The 25,402-nt window shown below is 36.3% G+C and overlaps 2 protein-coding genes across 7 annotated transcripts in view; one reads left to right on the top strand and one right to left on the bottom strand.

Annotated features, from left to right (window-relative positions):
- c1galt1a (core 1 synthase, glycoprotein-N-acetylgalactosamine 3-beta-galactosyltransferase 1a) overlaps positions 1–7,947 on the top strand; it is a 42,453-nt gene extending 34,506 nt beyond the window's left edge. For 2 of the 5 annotated variants that reach the window (XM_058753821.1, XM_058753820.1), the window contains exon 4: positions 422–2,291. In XM_058753821.1, coding sequence (XP_058609804.1) covers positions 422–550 — 129 coding nt within the window. In that variant the 3' untranslated portion in view covers positions 551–2,291. Of the gene's footprint in view, positions 1–421; positions 2,292–7,864 lie in introns of those variants that run through there. The other 3 variants (XM_058753823.1, XM_058753818.1, XM_058753819.1) reach the window with 3 other exon arrangements.
- col28a1a (collagen, type XXVIII, alpha 1a) lies at positions 2,292–25,029 on the bottom strand. 2 transcript variants are annotated; one of them, XM_058753817.1, is made up of 35 exons: positions 24,787–25,029; positions 23,697–23,841; positions 22,268–22,833; positions 21,922–21,942; positions 21,563–21,622; positions 19,803–19,856; positions 19,665–19,709; positions 19,543–19,569; positions 19,299–19,343; positions 19,168–19,212; positions 15,747–15,800; positions 15,581–15,649; positions 15,161–15,229; positions 14,956–15,024; positions 14,677–14,745; positions 14,514–14,582; positions 14,368–14,436; positions 13,922–13,990; positions 13,719–13,790; positions 13,382–13,450; positions 12,196–12,267; positions 11,776–11,844; positions 10,947–11,015; positions 10,798–10,866; positions 10,645–10,713; positions 10,470–10,538; positions 10,319–10,387; positions 10,138–10,206; positions 9,952–10,032; positions 8,884–8,919; positions 8,762–8,798; positions 8,117–8,671; positions 7,884–8,038; positions 2,635–2,902; positions 2,292–2,467 (listed from the first exon to the last, which is right to left on the bottom strand). In XM_058753817.1, the coding sequence occupies exons 2-35, from the start codon at positions 23,815–23,817 to the stop codon at positions 2,295–2,297; spliced, it is 3,522 nt and encodes a 1,173-aa protein (XP_058609800.1). In that variant the 5' UTR covers positions 23,818–23,841; positions 24,787–25,029; the 3' UTR covers positions 2,292–2,294. The 2 variants fall into 2 exon arrangements, with proteins under 2 accessions (XP_058609800.1, XP_058609799.1); XM_058753816.1 differs by having other exon boundaries at positions 10,645–10,866.
- Between the last annotated feature and the right edge of the window lie 373 nt (positions 25,030–25,402).

Raw genomic sequence — 25,402 nt, 5'->3', positions numbered from 1 at the left:
GGCTGTCTCTAAACAAAGACTTGCCCACTGGATAGTGGAGGCTATAGTCCTACGTTACGTCCCGTCGCCACAGTTGCTGTACCACCGCTGTACAGCCAAGGCACATCGTCTCAGCTCCTCAGCGAAAAACTGATGTGCGTCTGCACGCGCTTTCCTTTTATACTCACGCTGCGGGGCGGGGTGGCGAGATGCAAAGCATGCACGCCAATTATCATTGGCTTGTTTTGTTAACACTCGAAGGGGACTGGGCTCTCGGGCGAGATCCCAATTGCGTCTGTCACTCTGACGTAACGTCTCCGTTCGAGAGATTACATACATAACCAAGACGTCTCTTAACCCCCTTTAAACACTTCTTTTCAGATGGAAATCAGTTGATTGATAAGCTTATGTTAAATACATTGTTCTTTTCTTGTGTTTTTAGGGCCCTGGATGCTGTTCAGATTTAGCCATCTCTTTCCACTACATAGATGCAGTGCAAATGCACACTTTAGAGTACTACACCTATCACTTACGCCCATACGGATATAAATACAGATTTAAGCCAGATTAACGCTCAAATAATAGAAATAATATCTAATCTAAAAATAAGACATCATTCAAAATGTAGTCTTTATAAGTGAAATTTATTGATACATGTATACTTTACTTCACTGTACCATTAAATGTAAATCATGTTATATTTATTGTTCTATACAATATTAAAACAGGTTTTACAAAGTTACAGACTAACAACTTTATTGACCAAAACATTAACAACATTAGTTTTGGAAACAGTGGTTTGCTTCATCATAGTCCAAACGTAGAAATACAAAAAAAGCGTTGAGACAGGAAAAGCGTTGGTTAATCCAAACTTTGGGTGTCATTTATTTATAGAGGAAAGAACTTCTCTATGTTTGATTGTAATTTGTTTAAGAAGAGTTCATTACCAAACTCATGAGTCACGATTACTACTAAGGAAACATGATTAATGAAACATGGATAAACATTGTCAAAATAATTGATGGAAATCATGTTAATCATACAATATAATACAAATTTAACATACAATACTGTCCATAAGAGTTTAACACAGATTTTTAATGTTGGGCTTTTTGCATTTTAAATACACAAGCACTCAGAAAGAGCAGTGATTCTATATGTGATTGACACATGTAAATGATTTTGTCATGATCAGTGCTAGAAGTGGGCTGATTCTGTCTTGTATTAGTAATTCTGTGCAGTGCTTTTTTACAGTATAAATCAGGGACATATTGTTAGCTTCTTAACATTAGCTTTGATTGAAATTAAAATACATTTATATAGTATTAAAATAAAATAAAAATAGTAATATGTATTTACTCATTTATTTTATGAAAACAAGGGGTGTACTAGCACCTCTTTTTCCACTTTGAGCATTGGTTATGGTGTTCAAGGAAAAATTAAAATTTACTGAATATTTCAGTCTATCCAAGATGTAGATGAGTTTGTTTCTTCATCTGAAAAGATTTGGAGAAATTTAGCATTACATCACTTGTTCACCAGTGGATTGTCTGCAGTGAATGGGTGCCATCAGAATGAGAGTTCAAATAGCTGATAAAAACACACCACTTCAGTCTATCAATTAACATCTTGTGAAGTGAAAAGCTGTGTGTATGTATAAAAAAAAAAAAAAAAAAGCATCATAAAGACTATTTAAGTTCAAACTACTGCTTCTGATCTTAATGATGGATTTGTTTCTTACAAACACACAGCTTTTTTTTTTTCTTTTTCACAAGATGTGGACTTGAGTGGTGTGGATTACTTGTGGATTATTGTTGTGTTTTTATCAGCTGTTTGGATTCTCATCCTGACGGCACCCATTCACTGCAGAGGATCCATTGGTGAGCAAGTGATCTAATGCTACTTTTGAAGAAACAAACTCATCTACATCTTGGATAGCCTGATGGATGAGTAAATTTTCCTCTATTCCTTTAACAGAAATCACAATTAACAGAAATATTTACTATTTCTATGGAAGGAATATTGAAAATAAAGAAATCCGTAAAACATTCAGTGCGACTAGGAAAATGTGATACTTTGAATATACATGTTATTTTCTAGAAAATGGAGCAGCACTAGTCTAGTAAACAATATTTCAAATAGTGTTGACCCAAAGGAAAAATCTGATCTACAGTCAGTGTAGCAGGATTCCTTACTGTTCTCATAAAACACATGTACGACAATGAAAATGTATCTGCATAGTGCATGATTGCAAAGTCGACACAGCTTGATGTGAATCTGCTGAATGAAGGCCTGTGCTTCATTGTGAGGGTGTGTTATGTCTGTACACAAGCGTTTTGACAAAGGTCTTCCGTCTCGAAGCGGTTGCTGTTGCCTTGGCAGCCACCATACCAGAATTGTGCACATGCATTGGCCTCCGGATCGTAGTACCACATCACCCTGTACTCCCGACAAGGCCCAGGATCCAATCCCTGCCTACAGCCTACCTCTGAAAAACAACAACAACATACATCTGAAGTACTCCAAAGTAAACTAAATCAGGTTTCAGTCTAAATTTAAATGTGAACACTCAAGATGCATTGACTGACTATGCCTGTTAATACCAGAATTAAACATCAGTCTGCCTATATTTGTAGTGTAAGCAAGTGTGTTTACCTTTCATGAAATCGTTAGGCTGAGGGGCCGGTGGAGGTAGAGTCCGTGGAGGTGGGCTGATTTCTGGAACAGGCCGCCAGTTTATGGGTGTCTGGGGTCCCACTACTGAGATGGAGGATTGTCTCGTCTTATCTCCAACTGGGGCATCTGTCACCTTAGGGAGCTCACTTAAAGACCCATCAACAAAGGGCGTCCAGTTGTTGTCAATATTCATGTCGTCATAATCATCTGGAGAAGAAGTGGTCTCAAACTCTGTTGGAAATGCAGCCTGTGAAAAAGAGACATTTAAAGTGCCCCATTATGGATTTTTAAAAATTACCTTTCATGCAGTGTGTAACAGCTCTAAGTGAATGAAAACATCCTGCAAAGTTTTAAATCTGAAAGTGCACCGTGTATAAAGTTATTGTCTCTCAAAAGAAAGAGTCGACTCTGAATCATTGAAATTAGTCGTTTTTTAAAATGAATTCCAAGCCGTTTCATGTTGACGTCAATATTAAACATCAGCATATTGCCCGCACACTTGTTGAGCGCACAGACCTGGGAAAACTTGATTTTCGCATTGGTCTGAATGAAAATACAAATTCATTCTTTGCCACTAGGTGCCACTTTTGGAGCAAATAGCTGTTTCCCCAGTAGCGGCTGTACACAAAATGAAATCGAGCAATCGTACCAATCACCGCAGATTAGCGTCACACAAAGGAGGAGTTTGGAAAAATGAATCGTTGAGCTAATTGTTTGGGAGTCGTTGAGCAAATAAGGTAAAAATAAATGCATATTATAAGAAAATGAAAGTGTTTTTTGACCTTGCATGCATGTCAACCTGTTGTTGGGGACTCCCAAAACCAAAATATGAACCTTTCATAACCCATAATAGGGGCACTTTAAAGGGTTACTCCACCCCAAAATGAAAATTTTGTCATTAATCACGTATCCCCGTGTCATTGCGAATCCGTAAAAGCTTCGTTCCTCTTCGGAACACAATTTAAGATATTTTGGATGAAAACCAGGAGGCTTGTGACTGTCCCATTGACTGGGCCTTGATAGTGTTACTTACTTGGCAGTCAACGGGACAGTCACAAGCCTCCCAGTTTTCATCCAAAATATCTTAAATTGTGTTCCGAAGAGGAACGAAGCTTTTACGGGTTTGGAACAAGATGAGGGTAAGTGATTAATGACAAAATTTTCATTTTGGGGTGGAGTAAGCCTTTAAAGACTGTGTGGCGTTGGACAGGGCAGAACATCTCATCTGGAAACACAAGCTCTTTCCAGCAAAATATCACCATTAAGCTAGTATTTATTTTATGATTAAAAATGTACATTTCATGTACACACTTTTCTCCATATCTGTGTTTCTGTTTTTAAAGGGGTGGTTTACTGTTTTTTTTTCTAGGCTTGATTGTGTTTATGGGGTGTAGTCTAGCATGTGTTCATGCTTCGTTTTTAAAAAAAAACGCATTATTTTTCATATAATTTACCTTTATTCCACACCGCTCTGTCCCTTCTCTGACAAACGCCTCAATTATTTACTGTTTTTATGAAGCCCCTCCCTCAGAAATACGTGATGGGCTCTGATTGGTTAGCTGGCTCAGTGTGTTGTGATTCACTAAACCGCCGAGTGTGCGTCTAAATGTCCCGCCCCTCAGCTCAGCAGCATGTGCTCCGGTTCTATTGTAAACAATGGCGTCGTCTATATTACTTATCAATTTGAGCCCGATTGAGATGCAGAGGATATTAGTGAAGAGGATCGCGCAGAACCTGTGCAAGCACGGCTCTTAATAGTATGTTTGTTTGTTTGTTGTCTCATACTTTTAGATAGCTGTTATTATGCTACTGCTTCTGTTAGCTTTTAATATACGGTTTTATTCTGATTAAAGCTTTAATACAGTACGGCAACCGCACACGCGTCCATGTATAACGCTTCTCATTGCTATGTGAAAATGTATAATTGGAACAGTTTGTCGGAGCTGATCTGATGATCTGAATGAGAGAGAGAGACAGAGAGAGAAATGCAGAGCAGGGCAACGCAAGGAACAGTATTAAGAACGGCTGTTTTAGAACATTAATTTTGAAACTTGTGAATCCATTAGAATTGTTAGAAGACAGAATCGCGATTCATATATGAACAGTTTTTTACGTGCACCCCTAGTTTTCTCTTCCTCTTCTCTAAAGCAGCACAGCATGGCCTCGCCCCCTTCCTTGCATGTTCCCGAGGGCGGGGTTTATCTGAGTCCGTGACGTATCAGACCCGGGAAGTAGTTCGTTGTAGTCCCTTACCAGCTGTTTTTGTAGGCATTAAACTTCCAGAATTTTAAAAGACGATATCTCTGTTTGCATTGAACTTTCAGTGCTGCAACTTTGCAGATATTGTTTATGCTCAAACAGCAACATTACACACTAACTAACGTTAAAAAAGTGAAATTGCAATCAACCACCCCTTTAAGGCTGTAGTTTGTTTTTTCTTTCTTTTTCAGATCTATTAATTTTAGAAATACAAATAGAAAGCAATTCATACATATAATGACATTTTATACACTTCTTCAATGATAAGCATGCATTTCATTTCTAATTTAATTTTTTTAAAGGGCATAATCTTTGACTGAAACTGCTTCACTACTTAGTAATATTTTCAAAACCGCTTCACTGCTTATTAATATTTGCTTTTTAATATTAATAAAAACTTTTGTTAGTTTTTATCCTGAAATCTATTTTTTTACTTTTAATAATAATGATTAAGATGTGTGTACTCACAGGCATTCAAGTTGTAAGGGAAATATGTTTTTACTATTTTACTTGTTTGCTACACCACATAGCATTTAAGAAAGATTCATGCAAATGGCACGGGAAAAAAGATATCATGCCACAAATCCTACAGTTTTTTAATTCATGGACATGTTTTATTAATTACTTCACTCTTTTTAGTTAAACTGTGGATGCGTTTGATTACTAAATTTCATATTTTTAGTTAAATTGTGGCCATGTTTCATTAATTCATTCTCTTGTTTAGTTAAATCATGGCCATATTTTAATAATTCATTCCCATCTTAGGTAAATTGTGACCATGATTTAGTTTAATTAATTAAATTGTGGGAATGATTTAACTAAAAAGAGGAAATGAATTAACACATTGTGAACACAATATACCCAAGACCTAATAAAATATTGCATTACATTTAAATTTATGAAATATCTGAGTTACTTTTTCAAATAAGCAGCACAGGTTACTTTGTTTTCCCATTGATTCACTGACACCTCTCCTGTCAGAGGCAAAGGTGTTTCCTTCAACCTGAGACTTCACCCCAAAGGGCCTTTACAATTGCCAAAAATATAACAAAAACAAACAAGCAAGCCCAGCCAAGATGAAAAAAAGTAATACAAAAGTAATGTAATGCATTACTTTCTATAAAAAGTAACTGTAACTCAATTAGTAACTTTTTTATGGCGTAACGCAATACTGTAATCCATTACTTTTAAAAGAAACTTTCCCCAACACTGGCTAGTATGCAGTAATAGTTACATGTAACAGAATTACGTAATTTAATTACAAAATAAAAGTTATTGTAATCAGTTACAGTTACTGAGAAAAAAATGTGTAATTAAATTACAGTTACTTATGAAAATGTTAAGGATTACAAAGGGGGATACATCTGGGGTTTTTTTCATAAATTGCAGTGACTGCTCTAAATATGAAACACCAATGTTTCAGGAGTTTAGAACATGCTAGATAACTATTTTATTTCTTATATGGGTTAATGTATAGCCATGCTTCATTTTTTAAAGATTAACTGTTTTTCCCAAGGCAGTGTTAGATTCAAGTGTTTCCTGTCATAGCTATGCAAAGATTTGATTTCAAAAACAGTAGCATAGCTTATAAAATAATTCTTGTTATGATTTTAAACCTCAGAATGATCTCAAAGTATGTCTGATTTTGTGGTGGCTGTGCTTCAAAGGGGACATTGATCTTCCACAAGTTGGTATGATTCTTTAGGGTCTTCATGAATGGTCTGCAACATACTTTGGTTAAAATTCCTCAGTGGTCATGTAAAACAGCACCCTTTTTACTTTGCCCTGTTCACAGCGGCTCGTTTCGGAGCATGGCCCTTTAAATGCTAATGAGCTCTGCTCACCCGCCCCTTTCTTCCATGGAAGAACAAAGGTGATTTGCAAATAATCATAAAAAATATAAAGTGTCAGACTTACTACTTCTGGAGGTGCAGCTGGATTATGAACAATGGGTACTGATCTATCCTTGAGTTTTAAATTTTTTTAAAAACCTGCCTTGAATTGTCCCTCGTTCAGACAGCAGTCTGGAGTAAAATTATTTGCGCAGACATAAACAAATTTAGGTGTATTCGATGGCACATTACAATTAAAAACAAAACTAATGCACTGCGTCCTCAGTGGCTATGAATGTCAGGAGAAAATTAAGATTCTTATGTTCTTCTACAAAACTACAAAACACTTGCATTGCTTACAAGATACTGTTGCTAAAGCTGCTTGGGCGTGGAGAAAATGATGGACTTCGTACAACTGGCTGAGTACTTCAGTGGTTGTGGACGGGGCCTGAGCAATATGACATCATACTGCTCAAAAAATCAAAACGGCTTGATAATTGAGACTGTTTAGGATTTTGGAGGATTAAAAAAGAGTGAATGGATTTTTAGCATTGTAGGGTGGTTGTGTCCACACACTGCTGAGATGCATTTATATGCAAACACCATGTAAGTGAATTTTGCATCTTTTTACTTTAAAATTGAAATATAATCTTAATTCAAGTGATGAAGAATTTTGAAAGTGTGACAGTAATCAGTGTTGAGTACTACTGTAAGTTTGACATGTTTGAAAATGAATAACAGTTGAAAACATTAGAAATTTAGAAAAGTAATCAAAAAGTAATCAAATGTAATCAGTTACATTACTTTAATAAAGTAATTGAAAAGTTACACTACTTATTACATTTTAAGTAGGGTGACTTGTAATCTGTAATCTGTAACCTATTACATTTCCACAGTAACCTTCCCAACACTGCTATGAGGGAACAAACTATTAAGTCACAGGAACAAATCCTTAATTCATGGTCACAATATGTTTTTTTTTTTTTCCTCTGCATTTCATGTGTGGGGCTCCGTACCATTTTCAATTTTACTGAAAAGTTTATGTTTGAGTTTATTTTGCTTATGAGTTTAAATAGTCTTTATTTGCTATATGAGAATGTGTTACTGTCTTTATGTAGAAGTAAATGAAAAGATGACCTCTTTGCCCTCTGTGATGAAATAACTCCTGGTGGGAGCCTCAGTTCTGTCTGGAACTGGCTCAGGCTCAAATGGAGGGAATGTTTTGCCGTTCGGACTGAAGAGCGACCCATCAACACTCTCACAGATCTGACTCAGCAGTTTACTTTCCAGTGCTGAAAAATCACAAGAAGTTAGCATAAAAAATGTTTAGTCAATTACACCATATTTAAAAGGAATATGGGCGTACGTACTGTGCAGCTTCATGAAGTCATCAATCAAGAAGACATAATTTTCATTAGGATCAGATGCCAAAATGTTCATCTCAATCTTAAACTCTGCATACTGGGCATCACTGCTTTTCACGATGCCAACCACGAAGATTTCAATCCCAGCATTGTGAGCCTCTTCCGCAGCATCTTTCAGCCTCACTGCATCCCGCTTGTCAGCCAGACCGTCCGTCAGCACGACCGCAACCTTTCTTACGCCCGGCCGTGCTGCTCGGAAGAGCTGAGTGGCCCGGCGGATGGCACTGCCCGTGAATGTGCCCTCGCCCAGATACGGCATCCTGCGCACTGCATCTTTGACGCTTGCCTGGTCGGACAGCTGTTGTAGGCTGGTCACCACCACGTCCATGTGACTGAAGAGCACCACCCCAACACGTGTGGCTTCATGGCTCACAGACACGCGATCGATCAGAGCGTTCAAGAAATCCTTCACCAGCTCAAAGTTCTCTGGACCTATACTCTCTGAGCTGTCGATGATAAAGACCAGCTCCAGAGGACTCATCCTGCATTTCAGACCACATCCTGAGAGAAAACACACAAAAAGTAAGTACCCCCACCCAATACAGAACCTATATATAGTTTTTTGCTTGAATAACAGGGATGGTTATATACCACATATTTCCCGGATTATTCTGATCACCTGGTCTCTCTGTGGGATCAAGTTCAATGTATGTTATTTATACAAAAGATGTCAGTGTTCTGAAAAAAAGTTTGAATAAAAATCTTTGACTCACAGATAGGCCGGGCTCTCCCTTCCCTCCTGGTTTTCCCTATAATTTAAGTTGAATTTTATTATTAACACTAAATTTTCAGGGTATAATCTACACTACCCTGAAACCTCAGGTTTAGGTAAATACTGAATTAAAGGTGGCCTACAATCTGTTGCAGTTCCATTAGTGTAATGGTGTGGTCACGTTTATTGTTGTTTGTCAAATTTTCACAGGCGAAATACAGTAATTTCAGTAGGAATCTACATGATTGGGAATTTCATGTTAAGGCATAACACTTTGCCCTTCGCAGATTTTGCATCGGGTTCAAGTTCTTCACACAGATTTGTGACAGAAAGCTTCTTGGTTTGAAAGTGACTTCATGCATCGCTACTCTACGGACATTGGACAATGGACCTTTTTTTTTGGTCCGCAACAAAACTTCAGCCCAGGACATGAATTTTCTCAGATTTGAGCAATTTTCTTCAGATTATCATGATGTCCATGTGCAATGTTGGACAGTAGATGCTATTGGAGCATATTATAGTAATGTACTGATGTAATGTATTGAAGATGTTTCAAGTATCTGTATGTTACAGAGTGTTTTATAAACTTTCCACTGTCCTGGAAAGTTTATTTCTTCAACACACCTACCTTAAAACGAACTTAAAAACCTTGATAAGCTGATTCAAGTGTGTTTGATTAGGATTGGAGGTAAACTGGAGGACAGCTGGATCTCCATGAGAAGAGTTGAATATCTCTGTTGTAAGGTTAATGGTTTTTCATGTGCTTTTAACTAAGAAACAGTGTTGTAGTGCTCAAAACTTAATTCTGTCTCGAGTCTGTTTCTGAAACCATATATTAATGGTCTTGTCATGGACTCATTTGGACTCTGTCTTGACTTGGATTTGAGACATTGCGGATAGTGGTATGTGGTACATTCAGACCATCTTAAAGTTTTTGTCTGGACTTGGACACTGCTCTGTTCTCAATCTTGACTTGAACTCAAATGAGCCAGTCTCGACTACAACTCTGCCTAGCAAATCATTGAAACATCAACTGGAACTGAATGGGAACCTGGTAACTGGATATTACCTTGGCTCCTGTTTGTCCAGGCATTCCATGTTCTCCTCTCTCTCCTTTTCTCCCGCGTTCCCCTGCTAGGCCCCTGTTACCCTGAAACCATCAGATTTTGTTTATTTAGCATTGCATTTGAAAAGTAACATAGTATTAACTACACTGACATATAATATAGTCGGTCAGTGTTTGCCCATCTAGTACCTTCTCTCCAGGCAGACCATCACCTGGAGGCCCTCTAGGACCAGGGGGCCCTTGAAACCCAGGATCTCCCTGTGATCACAAAATGTTAATTTAGAGGTCTAAGCTTCTGTATGGTAAAGTGTTTTGCTTGTTGTCCAAGCAGATTGAGCCATAGTAAGGCCTTCAGGCCTTGGGTCCTTACCTTGGGACCCTGAATTCCCTCTCCTGGAGGTCCTGGAAAACCAGGAGCACCAGGCTGGCCACCTGCACCCTACAAAAATCTAATTTGCATTAATCAATTTTGAATATCTTCTGAGCCATTGCACATATTATTTTAAGAAGTGTTATTGAACCTTTGGTCCCATCAGTCCAATTCCTGGAGGCCCTGAAGGGCCGGTCACTCCAGGTGAGCCCCGGTCTCCCTGAAAACAACAACTACATCAGTTCAGCTGAAATACTAGACTAGACTTTGCGGACTTTCTGTAAGACAGAATAATCATTTACTGTGAATTGAAAAATGACAAATACCTTTGGTCCAGGAATTCCTTGTCCTTCAGGTCCAACTTCACCTGGTGGCCCTGGCAACCCTGGAAGCCCCTGAGAATATATCATATATAGATAGATGTTACTGGTTTTGTTTTCTGTGTTGTTCTTATCAAAGACTTTGTCTCCTTTGCACACCTGTGGTCCGGGGTAACCCTCCCCCTTCATTCCTTGTGGCCCCACTGGTCCTGGACTTCCTCTGTCACCCTGAAACATGCCAACATAGATTTTATTAGGGCAAAAAGAATCCTATTAAACCATATAGTAATAGTCTTTGAGGCTATTACCTTAGGGCCTGTAGTCCCGACACCTGGCTCTCCAACAGGACCCGAGGGGCCTGCAGGTCCTGGCTCACCCTAACAAAAAACATACAACCAACATAATGATAAAGAGCCAAGGATAGCGGACTGAACCAAAAGGAGGGGGGGATTGGGGGTGGGGTTGCATAACTAATTTTGATATTAACAGTACTAATGGTATTAGTTAGATGCCACATATATTAGCCTATGTATTTTTAAACTATGATTCTTCCACGATTCTGAAAACAAAACAGACAACCTAACAAAATATGTAATTTACTTTAGTTTCTGACAAAATGTTTTATTAATGTCATAAATGAGCCTATTTAAAAATATTTCTTAATTTAAATGAATTAGCCTAATTATGTAAAAAAATAATTTGAAATAAACCTAAATGAAGACTTGTTTCATTTTGAATCTCTTGAATAAATGATTCAGACATCAAATACATTTAACAGCCGTTATACAATCATTATTTGCAGCGTATCATTACTTTCAAACACACATTTTTAATCGTGGCTCCCGCAAAATCAGAGTCTATATCAGGACTGTAAACTTTCATCCCAATACTTTCGTTATTATTTAATGTTTGCAACACAGAAATGTAGGCTGCGGCCCCCTGCTTCCGCGACCCATGTAAAGAGCATATGTGCAAAATATACAGTAATGTATAACATTAGGTTAGAATGCAAATAGCCAACTTTGTTGGCAAAGGCACCCATTGTTGTGCAGATATTTACCTACAAATATTACTTCTTTTTACACTTTGTGTGAATAGCATCTATCACTGTTTGCACCTAGTGAGACATATACACACCTTTGAACCAGGTAATCCTCGACCTGGAGGTCCTGGTAAACCCATCATACCTAAACTTCCTGGTTCTCCCTAGGCATAAAAAAATCTTTTATTACCAGTTTTTTTAAAACATGTTTATAGAGTGTATAATACAACATGGATAGTGAAAGATCAGAAACCAGGGAATATATTTTGGATTTTCAATGTATTTTATGAGTTTATGGGTTTTATGGGTGAATATTCTCACAACGCATGATTGTTAAAGGACTGATTATGAGCAGCCATAAAAGTGTACAACCAAACCCTAAAGACCTTTTATGAACTCTTTAAAAGTCATCTGACATTCCAAACCTCTAAATACAACAAACTGGACATTAATCTCCACATTCTTAATGCAAAACCAGAGTGTATGTTTTTAAGCTCTTTCACTGTCCCACCCACCTTGGCCCCTGGGGGTCCCGCTGCTCCAGCACTTCCTGGGAGACCCCGAGATCCTCTGTCCCCTCTGTCCCCCTGTGGAGAGATTCACAAACAAAATTTACAGTGACATTTTCCACTTTATTACATTCAGATGAGAGAGTATTTGAGTATTATTCAGCTTTTTGGTTGTAAATAACATGATATGATGCACTATTTTATTTTGAAACAAAAGCATCATGAATACACATCCAGATCACATTTTACCCCGAAAACAAAATGCAAAAATAAGATATCATATTCTGAATAGAGAAAATCTTAAATGTCTAAAAGTTAAACGTTATTAAGGACTTTTAACAACTTTAAAAGTCTCTAAGGACTTTTTTAAATTTATTTAATTTATTTTTGCATTGTGACAGCAATGAGGGATTTTGAGGGATTTTTAATTCTCATTCTCAGTGAAAATGTAAAATAAAATTATTATTACAACATTACATTTTTACAAAGATGTCTTTTCCACCAAAGCTGAATTTAATAAAAAATGTACAGTAATTTAAGGTTATAATGTATTTCTGAATTTTCAGCATCATTACTCCAGTGTCACATGATTCTACAAAAACCATGCTAATATGCTGATTTGATGCTCAAGAAGCATTTCTTATTATTATCAATGTTAAAACAATTATTTCTGCTTATTAGGAAGAGCATTTATTTGAAAATTTTAACATTATAAATGTCTTTACTTTTGTTTAATTTAATCTTTGAAAAAATAATAAAATAAAATATTAATAATAATAATAACAAAAAAAATAGTAGTGTAGTGTACTTTCTTTTAATTATATTGTAAAATACAAACTGGTTTTGTGATGTTCCAAAAAAATAATCATATAAAATATCTGGTTTCAGACCTTTCCTTCATTTGAAATGCTTACAACCTTTGTTAAAATGACTACTGCTTTTAATTAATATTTGCATTTTTACTGTAATGTACAACTTGCATGAAATGTCAGGAAATATATTACTCTCATTGTCACCCAAAAGAGCAAATATTTATTTCTAGAAACGGCCATTTACAAGCATGACTCAGTGGCAATGAATGTATGCTATGAATCACTGTTTGACCTTAAGAGCTGCATGCACATATCAGTTATAACTTACTCTACGTATACAGTTGTGGTAACTAAGAAAACCTATCAGAGCTTCGTTGTACCTTCTCACCAGGAATACCTCTTCCGGCTGAGCCCTCTGGACCTCGAGCACCAGGTAAACCCATCTCACCCTAACATAATGAACAGAATGTAGTTAGTAAACACATATAAACAGGAATTCAATGCATGATGTGGTGAAATCCCACAGCTTTATTAGACGCTTTCCTATATTTGCACTCATAAAACAGATAAGAAAGAATTCTTTCTTAGCCACACCTTAAAACTGCATATGACTTCACATGACATTCATTCATTTTTTAAAGCCAAACCATTGGTTAAATTTTAAATGAAACAGTAATCATATTACGAGAAACCTGTGACCCAGGAGTTGTGTCCTACCTTTGGACCCACAGATCCATCTTCACCTGGGATACCAGGAATACCAGGTGCTCCGTCTGGGCCTGGTTCTCCCTAAAGTCATAAAACCAATATATCGCTATTACATGAAACATTTTGGTGCTGTTTACTCAATAGTGTTTATTGAAAATATGGAAACAGATAATATTTGATTTAGTTTGTAAGGACATTAAAATTGTACATACTTTTGGTCCTGGTTCTCCTATTCCTCTCTCACCTTGCGGTCCAGATTCTCCTGGAAAGCCCTGATCACCCTGAGATCAAATTTGAATATAATGTATATTATTTACAAAATTATTATTATTATTATATTTTCATTTTCAATATAATATTTTCATAATAATTTCATTTAATTGTCAATTTTGTTTGTTTTTATTTCTGTTTAGCGTTAATATATTTTTTAATTCAGTTTTATTTTTAGTAATTTTAGAACTTCAATTTATTCATTTCTGTTAGGTGCCAAGGCAACCTCTCACATTTTTGTTAAAAAAAACAAAAAAAACAACTTTTGTTTCAATTCAATTTAATCACCAAAAAGATTATTTTTGGGTGAACTATTCTTTTAAATGTGGTTTCTTGCATTTAATATCAGATCGCTAATCTAAAAAAAATAAGCACACACACAATGTACCTTAGTGCCCACCATGCCCACTCCAGGAGGGCCTCTTGGGCCAGGGGGTCCTATGGGTCCCAGGTCTCCCTGAAGTGAGAAACATCATAAAAAAGTGTTTTCAAAATGGAAGCCGTACTAGGATTTAGATAAGAACTTCTCTTTGCCTTTTCACCCTGGAGCCCAACTCCTGGAAATCCCATCAGTCCAGGCAAACCCGGTTCCCCTGTGTTACCCTACAGAAGTAAGAAACAACTATAGTATCTTATTACTGGATCTTATTACACTCGACAACAGCATGTTTCTTATTAAATTAAGATTATACTACACCTTATCACCCTTGATGCTAATCCCAGGAGGTCCACGTCCACCCTTAGGACCCTCAAATCCTCTGTCACCCTGAAATGTGGTGAACAACAGTGCATCAGTACAAGATTTACGCATAGAGCTCAACCAGTCACATCAGTGCTAATGAGCAGACCCTTGTAAAAGAGTGATTATTACATTATATACTTACTGTAAATGCGAACTGAATGTAATATTTTCAGACACTTAATTGCACGTAAATTTCAAGTTAGGTGAAGGTTTTTTTTTTTTGTTAACTCTTGCCTTTGGTCCTGGTAAACCCTCTCCGGGAAACCCTTGGTTGCCTTGAACTCCTGGAGGTCCTGGTGGACCCTAACAAACAGATACTAAATATTAGTATATTTTATATACATGCACAGTGGATAAGATGTCTGATAGTTGCCTGCAGCAGAACTCATGGCTGAGGATGTGTATCTCCCTCTAGTGGTGTTACTGATGTATCACTTACAGGCATTCCTGGCTCACCAATACCAACAGGCCCAGTCGGCCCAGGCCTGCCTTGGCCACCTTTCTCCCCCTTTCAAAACACAAAGAGTATACAAAAATATGATCCTATTATAAGTATACAATAATAATTGCATATTGATACACTACCATTCAAAAGCTTAAGATTTGCTGAGATGTTTTTAATTGTTTAAGTCTGTTATGCTCACCAAGGCTGCATTTATTTGATTAAAAAAAAAAAAAAAACTGTAAAAACAGTAATATTGTGAAATATTATTATTTAAAATTACTGTTTTCTATTGTAATATATTTTAAAATGTAATTGATTCCTGTGATGCAAAACTTAATTTTCAGCATCATTGCTCCAGTCTTCAGTGTCACATGATCCTTCAGAATTCTTAAGAGTATCTTGTCATTCGATTACCTTTGCACCAGGAAACCCAACCCCTGGGTCCCCTGGAGGGCCGGTGGGTCCGCCAGGTCCTCGCTCACCCTGTATAGATGTCACTGTCATTCCATATCGCGTCATTTTCATGTTTATCATTCATAATATCACATCACATCCTAATGGTGAGAGGAAGTCTCCTTACTTTAGGTCCGACGGGGCCCTCAGGGCCAGAGTCGCCAGGGTTACCACTTAGTCCCTGCAACAGACAGGCATTCAAGTATTGGTCTATATTATATAATTCACTTCAAACTAATTACACTTCATCTATGAGTTAACTGTACTGACAGAGCGTGTGTTTTGATATGTTAAAGTCAATTACAGACACATCTTGACTTAGATTTCTGTTCTATGTTTAGTAATTAACTTCACTTAGAAAATACAACTCATGGAACTCAAATCTTAAATTAAATTAACCTACTTATAGGAATTTGTCATAGATCATTCGTCCGATCTTTACTAAATTTTGCACATATCAACAAGGCATGGTGCTGGTAAAAAGTTCAAAAGGATTTAGATTTGTCTAAATGTTATTAAATGAAAAGATATTAAATGATCTGGCATTGCTAATTTTTCACGTACTGAGCTATATCTCCTGAACGCAATGTTCAAACGTAACAAAACATGATACACTTAGACTACAGGACATTCAGATGTCAACATTGTACCTGTGTGGGGCATTACTAATGAAAATCCTTAATAACGCTGTAACCATATAGTGGGCCGTGGATTTGATAACACAATATGAGCTACAGCCAATCAAATTTTAACAGGTAATAACGTCAAATCTGAATAGCTGGCCGTTAAAATACTGCATATTTGTACATTGTGCAAAAATTAGAATGTGCACTAAATTTTGTGAAAATCGGCCAGAAGATGATGCTGTTCTTTATGGAAGCCTGTTTCTGCCACTGAATAAAAAATAAAAGAAGAATTGCAACTTTTCATCTCACAATTCTGACTATTGTCTTGCAGTTTTTGCGAGTTCATTTCTGACTTTTTTTTCATAGAATTGCAAGTTGTAAAGACAATTGCAGGATAAAAATTCTCGATCACGAGTAACAAAGTCAGAGTTGCGAGATATAAACTCAATTACGAGTTTATGTCTTGCAATTCTGACTTTTTTAATTCTGACTTCTTTTTTCAGAATTGTGAGATATAAACTCGCAATTTCGAGTTACAAAGGCCTATTATGAGGAGAAAAATAGTTACTATATTCTCACAATTTTGACTTTACAACACGCAATTGTGAATTTATATCATGCAATTCTGACTTTAACTTGCAATTTTAAGTTTATGTCACACAGTTCTGAGAAAAAAAGTCAGAACTGAACAGGCATAAACTCACAATAGTGAGAAAATGTCAGAATTGTGGGATAAAAATTGTGGGAAATTACCTTATTTCTTATTCAGTGGCGGAAACGGGCTTCCATATAGTTTTAAGCAACTTATTGTATATTGTAGCAGATATAATCAAATTTGTTAGGTCTGGCCTATTAGGACTATTTATATCTTGTGTGCGCAAAGTCAAAATTTTTTTTTTTTTTTTTTTTGTACATGCAGAGATATGGACATTCTGAAGTTATTTCTGATGCTCAGACGGCAAACAACAAATCGTAACTTATCAGACATTTTAACTCACGGATGAAGGCTGTAATATTCAATTCAATTCAGTTCAATTCAATAATACTAATGTTGTCCAAAAGAGGAGCCACGGGATAAGTCATCATATCAGGATAAATCATTGTATTTAAAATTTTTCTCAACAGTTTTCATCAGTTTGAATAACTGAATAACTTCTCATGTAGTAAATAAATGCATATAAATTCATATCTCTGTTGTGCATTTTCAGAATTGCACGTATTTCTGTTGACTATTTAATTAAACACCGTAAACTGTTTTATGCAGACCTTGACCCAAACTGGTCAGCTTGTTCCCACAAATTGTAGCTGCTTCACAAAAATTGAAACAGACGAGGATAGTAAATCATTTGCCGTGCCATCACTTATGATGTGTTTTCATTGGACACATGACAGCCAGACAGATTCCCCGTCACCAGAGACTAGACTGTGTGGGAAACTGAAGCTCTCTAAATCTGAATCAGGTCAAAAAACGGAGGCTGCTGTCATCACACCAAAAGCACAGGGACAGAGGCTGAAGGAGGAAGGCAGGAGATAGTAACCCCTGTCCTTTTGCTAATCCAGAGGAACAAAGACAGCCGTCAGAGAGGAACAATGGCCTGAAGGCCTGGATTCACTGCTTTAGCTATGTTACATTAGTGTAAGAACAGCACTAAATCCCTCGATCACATTCCATCAGTGCAGGGACAGAAGAGATCGTCTGACTGTGTGAGCCTGATCGTTTCCTCACTGCGCTTGGGAGGTGCGTTACTCTTACTTCATAATAATGATATACTTCATTATAAGGTTGTGCTATTCTTCTGTCTATATGCAGATTTCCAGATATTGAAGTAGGACTAAAAGTCTGAAATTTCCTGCTTATATGTCACCCATAATTCAAAAGAAATAATGGTAACACTTAAGTATAGGGAACAATTCTCACTATTAACTATAGTTGCTTATTATCATGCCTATTAATAACATATTGGCTGTTCAGCACTAATAAAGCACGTATTCTGCATGACCATATTCTACATCCCTAATCCTACCCAATACCTAAACTACTCTTCTAACTATTAATGAGCAGCAAATTAGGGGTTTATTGAGACAAAAGTCATAGTTAATGGTTTATTAATAGCGAAAATTGGACCTTAAAATAAAGTGTGACCGAAAAAAAATTTCTTAAATTGTGCATGAAGAAAATTAGACTTCTTTTTGAATTGACAATTTTTTACATTAATTTTCAACACAAATTCTCATTACTGTAATGCAGAAGCTCATTATCAATATTGAATACAATAATAAAAATAATCCTGTCTGAATAAAATAATAAATAAATAAAAATAAAACAGATATTTCATATTATGTCATATTCCAGTCTAAAGTTTGAGGTTGGTTAGATTTTTTAAAGTGTTTTTGAAAAGATTATCATGTTCACCAAGGCTGCATTTCAAAATACAGTAAAAACAGGAGCCTAATATTGAGAAATATTATTACAATTTAAAATGTATTTTCATTACTGTTTCAAATGTATTAAACTGTTTAAATAGAATATATGTAATATATAATAATATATTTTATATAAAAATCTGAATTTTTAGCAGCCATTACTTCAGTGTCACATGATCCTTCGGAAATAATTATTATTCTGATTTGGTGCTCTAGAAACATTTCCTATTATTATCAATTAAAAAAACAAAAACAAACGATGAATTTTATAAATTTGACAATTATTTTCTGGATTTTTTTTTTTTATCAATACAAATAGTTTTTCAGTTTTAATTTATTTAGATTTTAAAATCATTAATATTATAATATTAAAATCATTCTTTTTTTTACATAACAGCACTAAGAATAGCTGTCACCAAAATAATGTCACAATGCAAGAAATCATAATGATGAATCAGGGTAAATTCATGCATATATCACAAACTTGATAAAGGCAACCTGATCTCCTCGTGGTCCACGTGGTCCTGGAGGTCCGTCTGGGCCCTGTGGGAATGAAGGACAGGATCATCAAGACACACTGTGGGCCACATACAGACCACAGATCCAGAGAATCATTTCCTAAAACCTACTTGATCTCCTTTCATCCCTGGGGCGCCACATTCTCCTTTCCCGCCCTACAGAACGGAGAGAGAGTGAAAGTAAATTTCATTGTCCTGCTGATATCATCTATAACACTTCACCATCAAGCTTTCTTCTGTGAAACACTGTACTGATGTTTTAAAAGCATCATTCAGGATGAAAAACTCTTATCGTTTGCTGATAAGCTTGACAGCTTCATGTTGTAGAGAACAGCATTAAGTCAAATGTACTTGCCTTTTCTCCTTTTGATCCTGGTCTTCCCTGCAATAAAAGAATCAGTCAGAGATCCAGCAATGAACATACAAATAAAAAGTATATCCATAACTATTTTAGAGTAATATATCAGGATATAGTACCCTTAGACCTTCTAATCCTGGACGTCCACTTAAACCTGCCTCTCCCTATGGATAAAACAGAGAAAATCATATTAAATCAGATTTGAAAACACCACATCATGCCAAAAATAAGACAGAATCAGTGCATTAAAAACATACTTTAGATCCTTTAAGACCAGGAGGCCCATCAAATCCTGGATCACCTGGTTTACCCTAGTATTTACAAGAAATTACAGAATGAGCAGGCATAATAATAATTTCAATCGTACATTTTTAAAGAACATGGTTAGATACAATTTTCTTTGTGCAACTGAATTATATTCTTTGGCAAGAGTCGGTGGATTTGAGCTATACATGAACTCTGCATAGATTTCTAAGAATGATGAAGTGTTGATGAGAAAGGTTTTGTTTTATTTATCTCTGCATAATCCGCTGGTCTTGATCTTTAACCCGTCTGTGAAGCACAGAAAGGCCCGGGCCTCACGAAAGCTCCAGCACCTGCTACACTTGCAGTGTGGGAAACACTTCCTAGTCTTTCATGTGCCGCTCCTGAATCCACCTGCCATGCTCTGGCCGTAAACCAGCGCTTTCAGAGCGATGGAGTTAACCGCTTCATCAGACACAGCTCGGAGAGAGGATTACTGCTGTTTAACACTTCTTCCTCAAACAGTTTTAACTCTGTTTGTTCATGAGCACAGATCAGGTCGAGTGTTTCCTTTACATCACAGGCCTGATGTCTGATGTCTATATTCTGAAACACCATTCACACATACAGCTAAAAAATGATTCCAGGTGCAATGCTATTTTTTAGTATCATTGAAATTTCTGTTTTTCATAAAGATTTTCTTAATTTTAGTTAAAGTTTTAGTGATTTTGTAGTGTGTTTTTGTTATTTTTATTCGTTTTAATTTTAATATTTATTTCAGTTTAAGTTTTAGTTATTTTAGCACATCAAAGTTAAACTAACTTTAAATGAGAAATATTGCCTTGGCAACTAACTGAAATAAAATAAATTTATATATATATTTTTGAAAGGTCAGTATATATAATGAGTTCTGTGCCATCTGAAATTTTCTTTTAAAATGAGCATTTTTCTCAGGCTCCTATGTTTATGTTCAGTTATTTCGCTTTAATAGCAATGAAAAGAACCCGTTCATTGCCATTAATATGAAATTACTAATCCTACACATAGAAGCCTGATAAAAATGCTCATTTTAGAATAAAATTTCATATGGCACTTAGAGCCTTTTGCATCTGAACCATATATACAGTATACATATACTGACCTTTCAAAAGTTTGAGATCACTGATTTTTAATCTGATTTTAATCTTAAATCTCTTATGTTCATCAAGGCTGTATTTATTTGTTTAAAAATAAAGAAATAACAGTAATATTGTGATATATTATTGCAATTTCTAATATTGGTTTCCTATTTTAGATCCTTCAGAAATCAGTCTAATATGCTGATTTATTATCAGTGTTGAAACTGTTGTGCTGCTTAATATTGCTTTTTGGATCCTGTGCTACCTTTTTCTTTGATTCTTTGATGAATAAAAAGTAAAAAAAGAACAGCATTTATTTAAAATAGAATCTTTTCTAACAATATAAATATTTAATATCACTTTTTATCCATTCAACACATCCTTGCTGAATTAAAGTATTAAAAGAAAGAAATTTTTTTTACTGCCCCCATATTTTTGAATAGTAGTGTATATTGTATATACAATGTATATTGTATATTTTTGATCTAATAGATATAGCATTGATGAGCATAAGAAACACACACACACACACATCAATATCTACATAACACAATATCTACATCAATTTTCACTGTTTTATTAATCTGCAGACAAAGCTGGATGTGATATGATGAGAATTGGCTGCAGAAATATAAACAGTGTTGATATAAACTCACAGGATTTCCGGGAGGACCTCTCTCTCCTTTTTCACACTGACAGGATTTGGGTTGTGGACACTGTAACAGAGAAAAAAAAAATCCTTTAAAGATGAATGATATGCCATTACTGTATTATATGGTATTGTAGTGTTTATTTTATTGTTTTATTTTACTTTATTTTATTTTATTCTATTTTGTGCTAAAACAATTCCAACTCAATATTCTCAGTGGAATACGATCAGTACAGTCAGCTGATCTTTATCCCAAAATGACTGCATAATTTTGTAAAAAGTAAATTATATTTACTTTGAAAAACAAACTTACACACCTTAAAATGTTTTTTTTTTTTTTTTTTTTTATGAAATAAGTATACTTACAACTGTGTTCGCAAGTTCACTCTGTAAAAGAGAAAAGAGAGCATTGTAGACTGAACTGAACAAAATTGTAAACCATTAACAGAGAGATACCTACATATTTTGAGGGGCCTGTGATGTTTTTCATATGTGATGATAATTATGTATCAAAATGACTTTTTACGACCGTAGTTTTTTTAATCACATAGATTATGCGCATGCTATGATGTATTACAGCTCCCCCAGTGTTTAGATTAGTGCTTGTTCAATGTATATTCTTCCATTTTACCACCTTTTGAGTTTTAGGTACTATATCCCGTCCATCTTTCATGTCTTCTAGGTGAAAACTGCCCTGTCTCTAAACACTCACCAGTTCCCTGAAGAGCTTGTCATCCAGCTGTGGGTCAGTGAGGCTGAACAGGTGCTGCTGAGGCGGTGCGCTGGCGATGGACCTCAGTCTACCGTTGTCCTGCTCGTCTCGTGTGGATCCCGACAGCCCAATGACAAACATACGGATGTTGTGGTTCTTGGCATCTGCGGCTGCAGTCACAGCACTGGGGCTGCGCGGGTGGTCCACCCCTTCCGTCAACAGAAGCGCTGCTCTTAAGCTGCTGGGCGACGTCTCACGGGTGAAGAGCCGAGTGGCGTTTGTGATGGCGTAAGCTGAGTAGGTGCCATGGCCGATGTAAGTCATGGCATCCACTCGGCTGTGGAACACGTCAATGTCCTGCCAGTCACGGAAGTTGTGCTCCACTGAGACGGTGCTGCTGTACTGCAGGAGGGCGAGTCTCACCCGCATACGCCAGCCAGACACCTGGAGCTGCATCAGCCTGGTGCTGAAGCGCAAAACAAACTCCCTCTGCCTCTCAAACAGAAGCATTTTGGCTTTCTCTGAACTGTCCACTAAAAACGCCAACTCCACTGGACAGAACAGAGCTGCAGGAAAAATAAATTAAGATATTACAGATTAGAGTAGACCGGCAGACAGGCAGAAAGAAGAGAAAGACAGACAGAAGACAAAGATGGACAGACAGGTAGAAAGACTATCAGACATAGAGACAGACAGACAGACAGACAGACAGAAGAGACAGACAGACAGACATAGATAGATAGATAGATAGATAGATAGATAGATAGATAGATAGATAGATAGATAGATAGATAGATAGATAGATAGATAGATAGAAGGACAGACAGAAGAGAAAGATGGACAGACAGGTTGAAAGACTATCAGACATAGAGACAGACAGACAGACAGACAGACAGAAGAGACAGACAGACAGACAGACAGACAGATAGATAGATAGATAGATAGATAGATAGATAGATAGATAGATAGATAGATAGATAGATAGATAGATAGATAGATAGATAGATAGATAGATAGATAGATAGATAGATGGACAGACAGAAGAGAAAGATGGACAGACAGACTGTAGAGAATTACAGATAGACAGATGGTAGAAAGAAGAGAAAGATGGACAGATACACAGAAGAGAAGACATAGAGACAGACAGGAAGAATCGCAGAAAGACGGACAGACAGAAGAGAAAGACAGATAGATAAAAGGACGAACAGACAGATAAATAGACAGGTAGAAAGATGGACAGAGACAGAAGAGAAAGCCAAACAGATGGTAGAAAGACAAACAGACAGAAAGACAGTCAGACAGACAGACAGACAGATGAGAAAGATGAAAAACAGACAGACAGACAGAAGAGAAAGCTAGACAGGTAGAAAGATGGACAGACAGACAAACAGGTAGACATAAAGACAGACAGAAAAATTGTGTTTCTTACTTTTGACTTCATTCTGCATGACACTGTTGTCAGGCTTCTGTCTGTTTTTTCTTCTGTTCTGGTTTCTAGCACTAGACGACAGTATCAGCAGCAGGACACACAGCATCACACCACACTGCATCCTTCCTGCTTATTCACCGCCACTCTACAAACCAATCAGATGTCTGCTTCACTGAAATATGTCCCTAAAATAGTGTATTTATTTTTTGACATCCTAAGTACGGTACATCATGAGTATATTAAAGTCCACTAGCCCATCTTATAGTAGTCGGACAAACAATGCAAATGCAAAATAAAACCTTCATTAAAGCAGTTAGCCAAGTGTGGCTGTGTATTACACTAATATTAAAACGTTTTATCTGTGGTAAAATCACTGTAATACATAGCCCTGAATAGCTTTTAGCTTTAATTATCAATGTTTCTTTACTCCTGAAAAAACATGAGTATGTTTTCAAAGCCAACTCCACTCCAGTTTATATTTATGAGTAGATAACATTTCTTTGCAGTGATCAATAGTGCAGTTCAACCAATTAAACTGATTGTTGCAATACATTACACCTGGACTAAGGAAAATCTACATCTTGACTGTAGAAATGCTGAGGGGTCAGAAAGGGCATATGCTATGAACTCTCCTGAGGCTGTCAATGTACGTGGCCTGTCCATTTTAGCCCTGAAGCTGCTATAAAATCACTTCAGTCTGACACAAGCATGCTGCTGTTATAAATATTTTACTGGGAAATATTTACATTTTATTTCATAATGATGTTATCCTTCTTTTTACAATTGAATGCATATTTCATCCATGGTTTTTTTTTTCATGTCAAGTTTTTAAAACTGCTTCTGTACTGCTACAAATATTAATACAAATAATTAAATTATTAATTAAATATTATATTAATATCATATTTAGCGCATTATTCTATTAATATATTATTTTATCTTACTCTTTATCATTAAGATCTAAACTTTTCAACTTCACATTATATCATCAGCTGTAACACAAAATATATATCAGCTTTCTTGTGTCCAAGAAAATAACAAATAACATCTGAAAATGTAACAGTAGGCATTTATTATAATGGTTCCTTACCAAAATGTTGACTGCTGTCTGTACTGTCCGTCTCCTTAATAATCCAGTGCAATCATTGAGGTCCAGTTACATCCTCATGGTGTGTGATCTCTACGTATGAAAGAGCTAGAGGCAGAACAGGCAAAGTTTCATTGCGGCCAAGCATATAATCTGTGAATAATGCAGTAATACCCTCTCTAGACTCTGTCAGAGCTCAGTGTGCCAGTATCCTGACAGTAACCGGCTCACTGCTCTGGGACTCATAGAGTTAAACCCCCTTTTGTCGGTGGATAGGGAGGGCGATTATTCTGACAGCTTTGATTCCTGTACTCCTGTCAAACATTTTATGTGTCTTTTCAACCATTAGCTCACAGACAGTGTAAAAAATCCCTGAAAAAAAAAAAAAAAAGTCTGTCTTAAATTAAATTGCATTACTTATATAGTATTAATATATAGCTCGTCTCTAACTTTAATAAAACTATGGCCAGATGGAAAATCCTTTGAGAAATCTGCAGGTCTAAACTGGATTTCTGTCAGTGTCCTCAAGCTAAAAATGTTTCTTTTAGAAACAGAACCTCTCTCTCACCTCAGAAATGGCTTTTTAATATAACTTCATATTTGTTTATTTTTCCATAGT

This window comes from Onychostoma macrolepis, chromosome 19 (assembly GCF_012432095.1).
Source record: "Onychostoma macrolepis isolate SWU-2019 chromosome 19, ASM1243209v1, whole genome shotgun sequence".
Classification (NCBI taxonomy): domain Eukaryota; kingdom Metazoa; phylum Chordata; class Actinopteri; order Cypriniformes; family Cyprinidae; genus Onychostoma; species Onychostoma macrolepis.
This window is presented reverse-complemented; position numbering and strand designations above follow the sequence as displayed.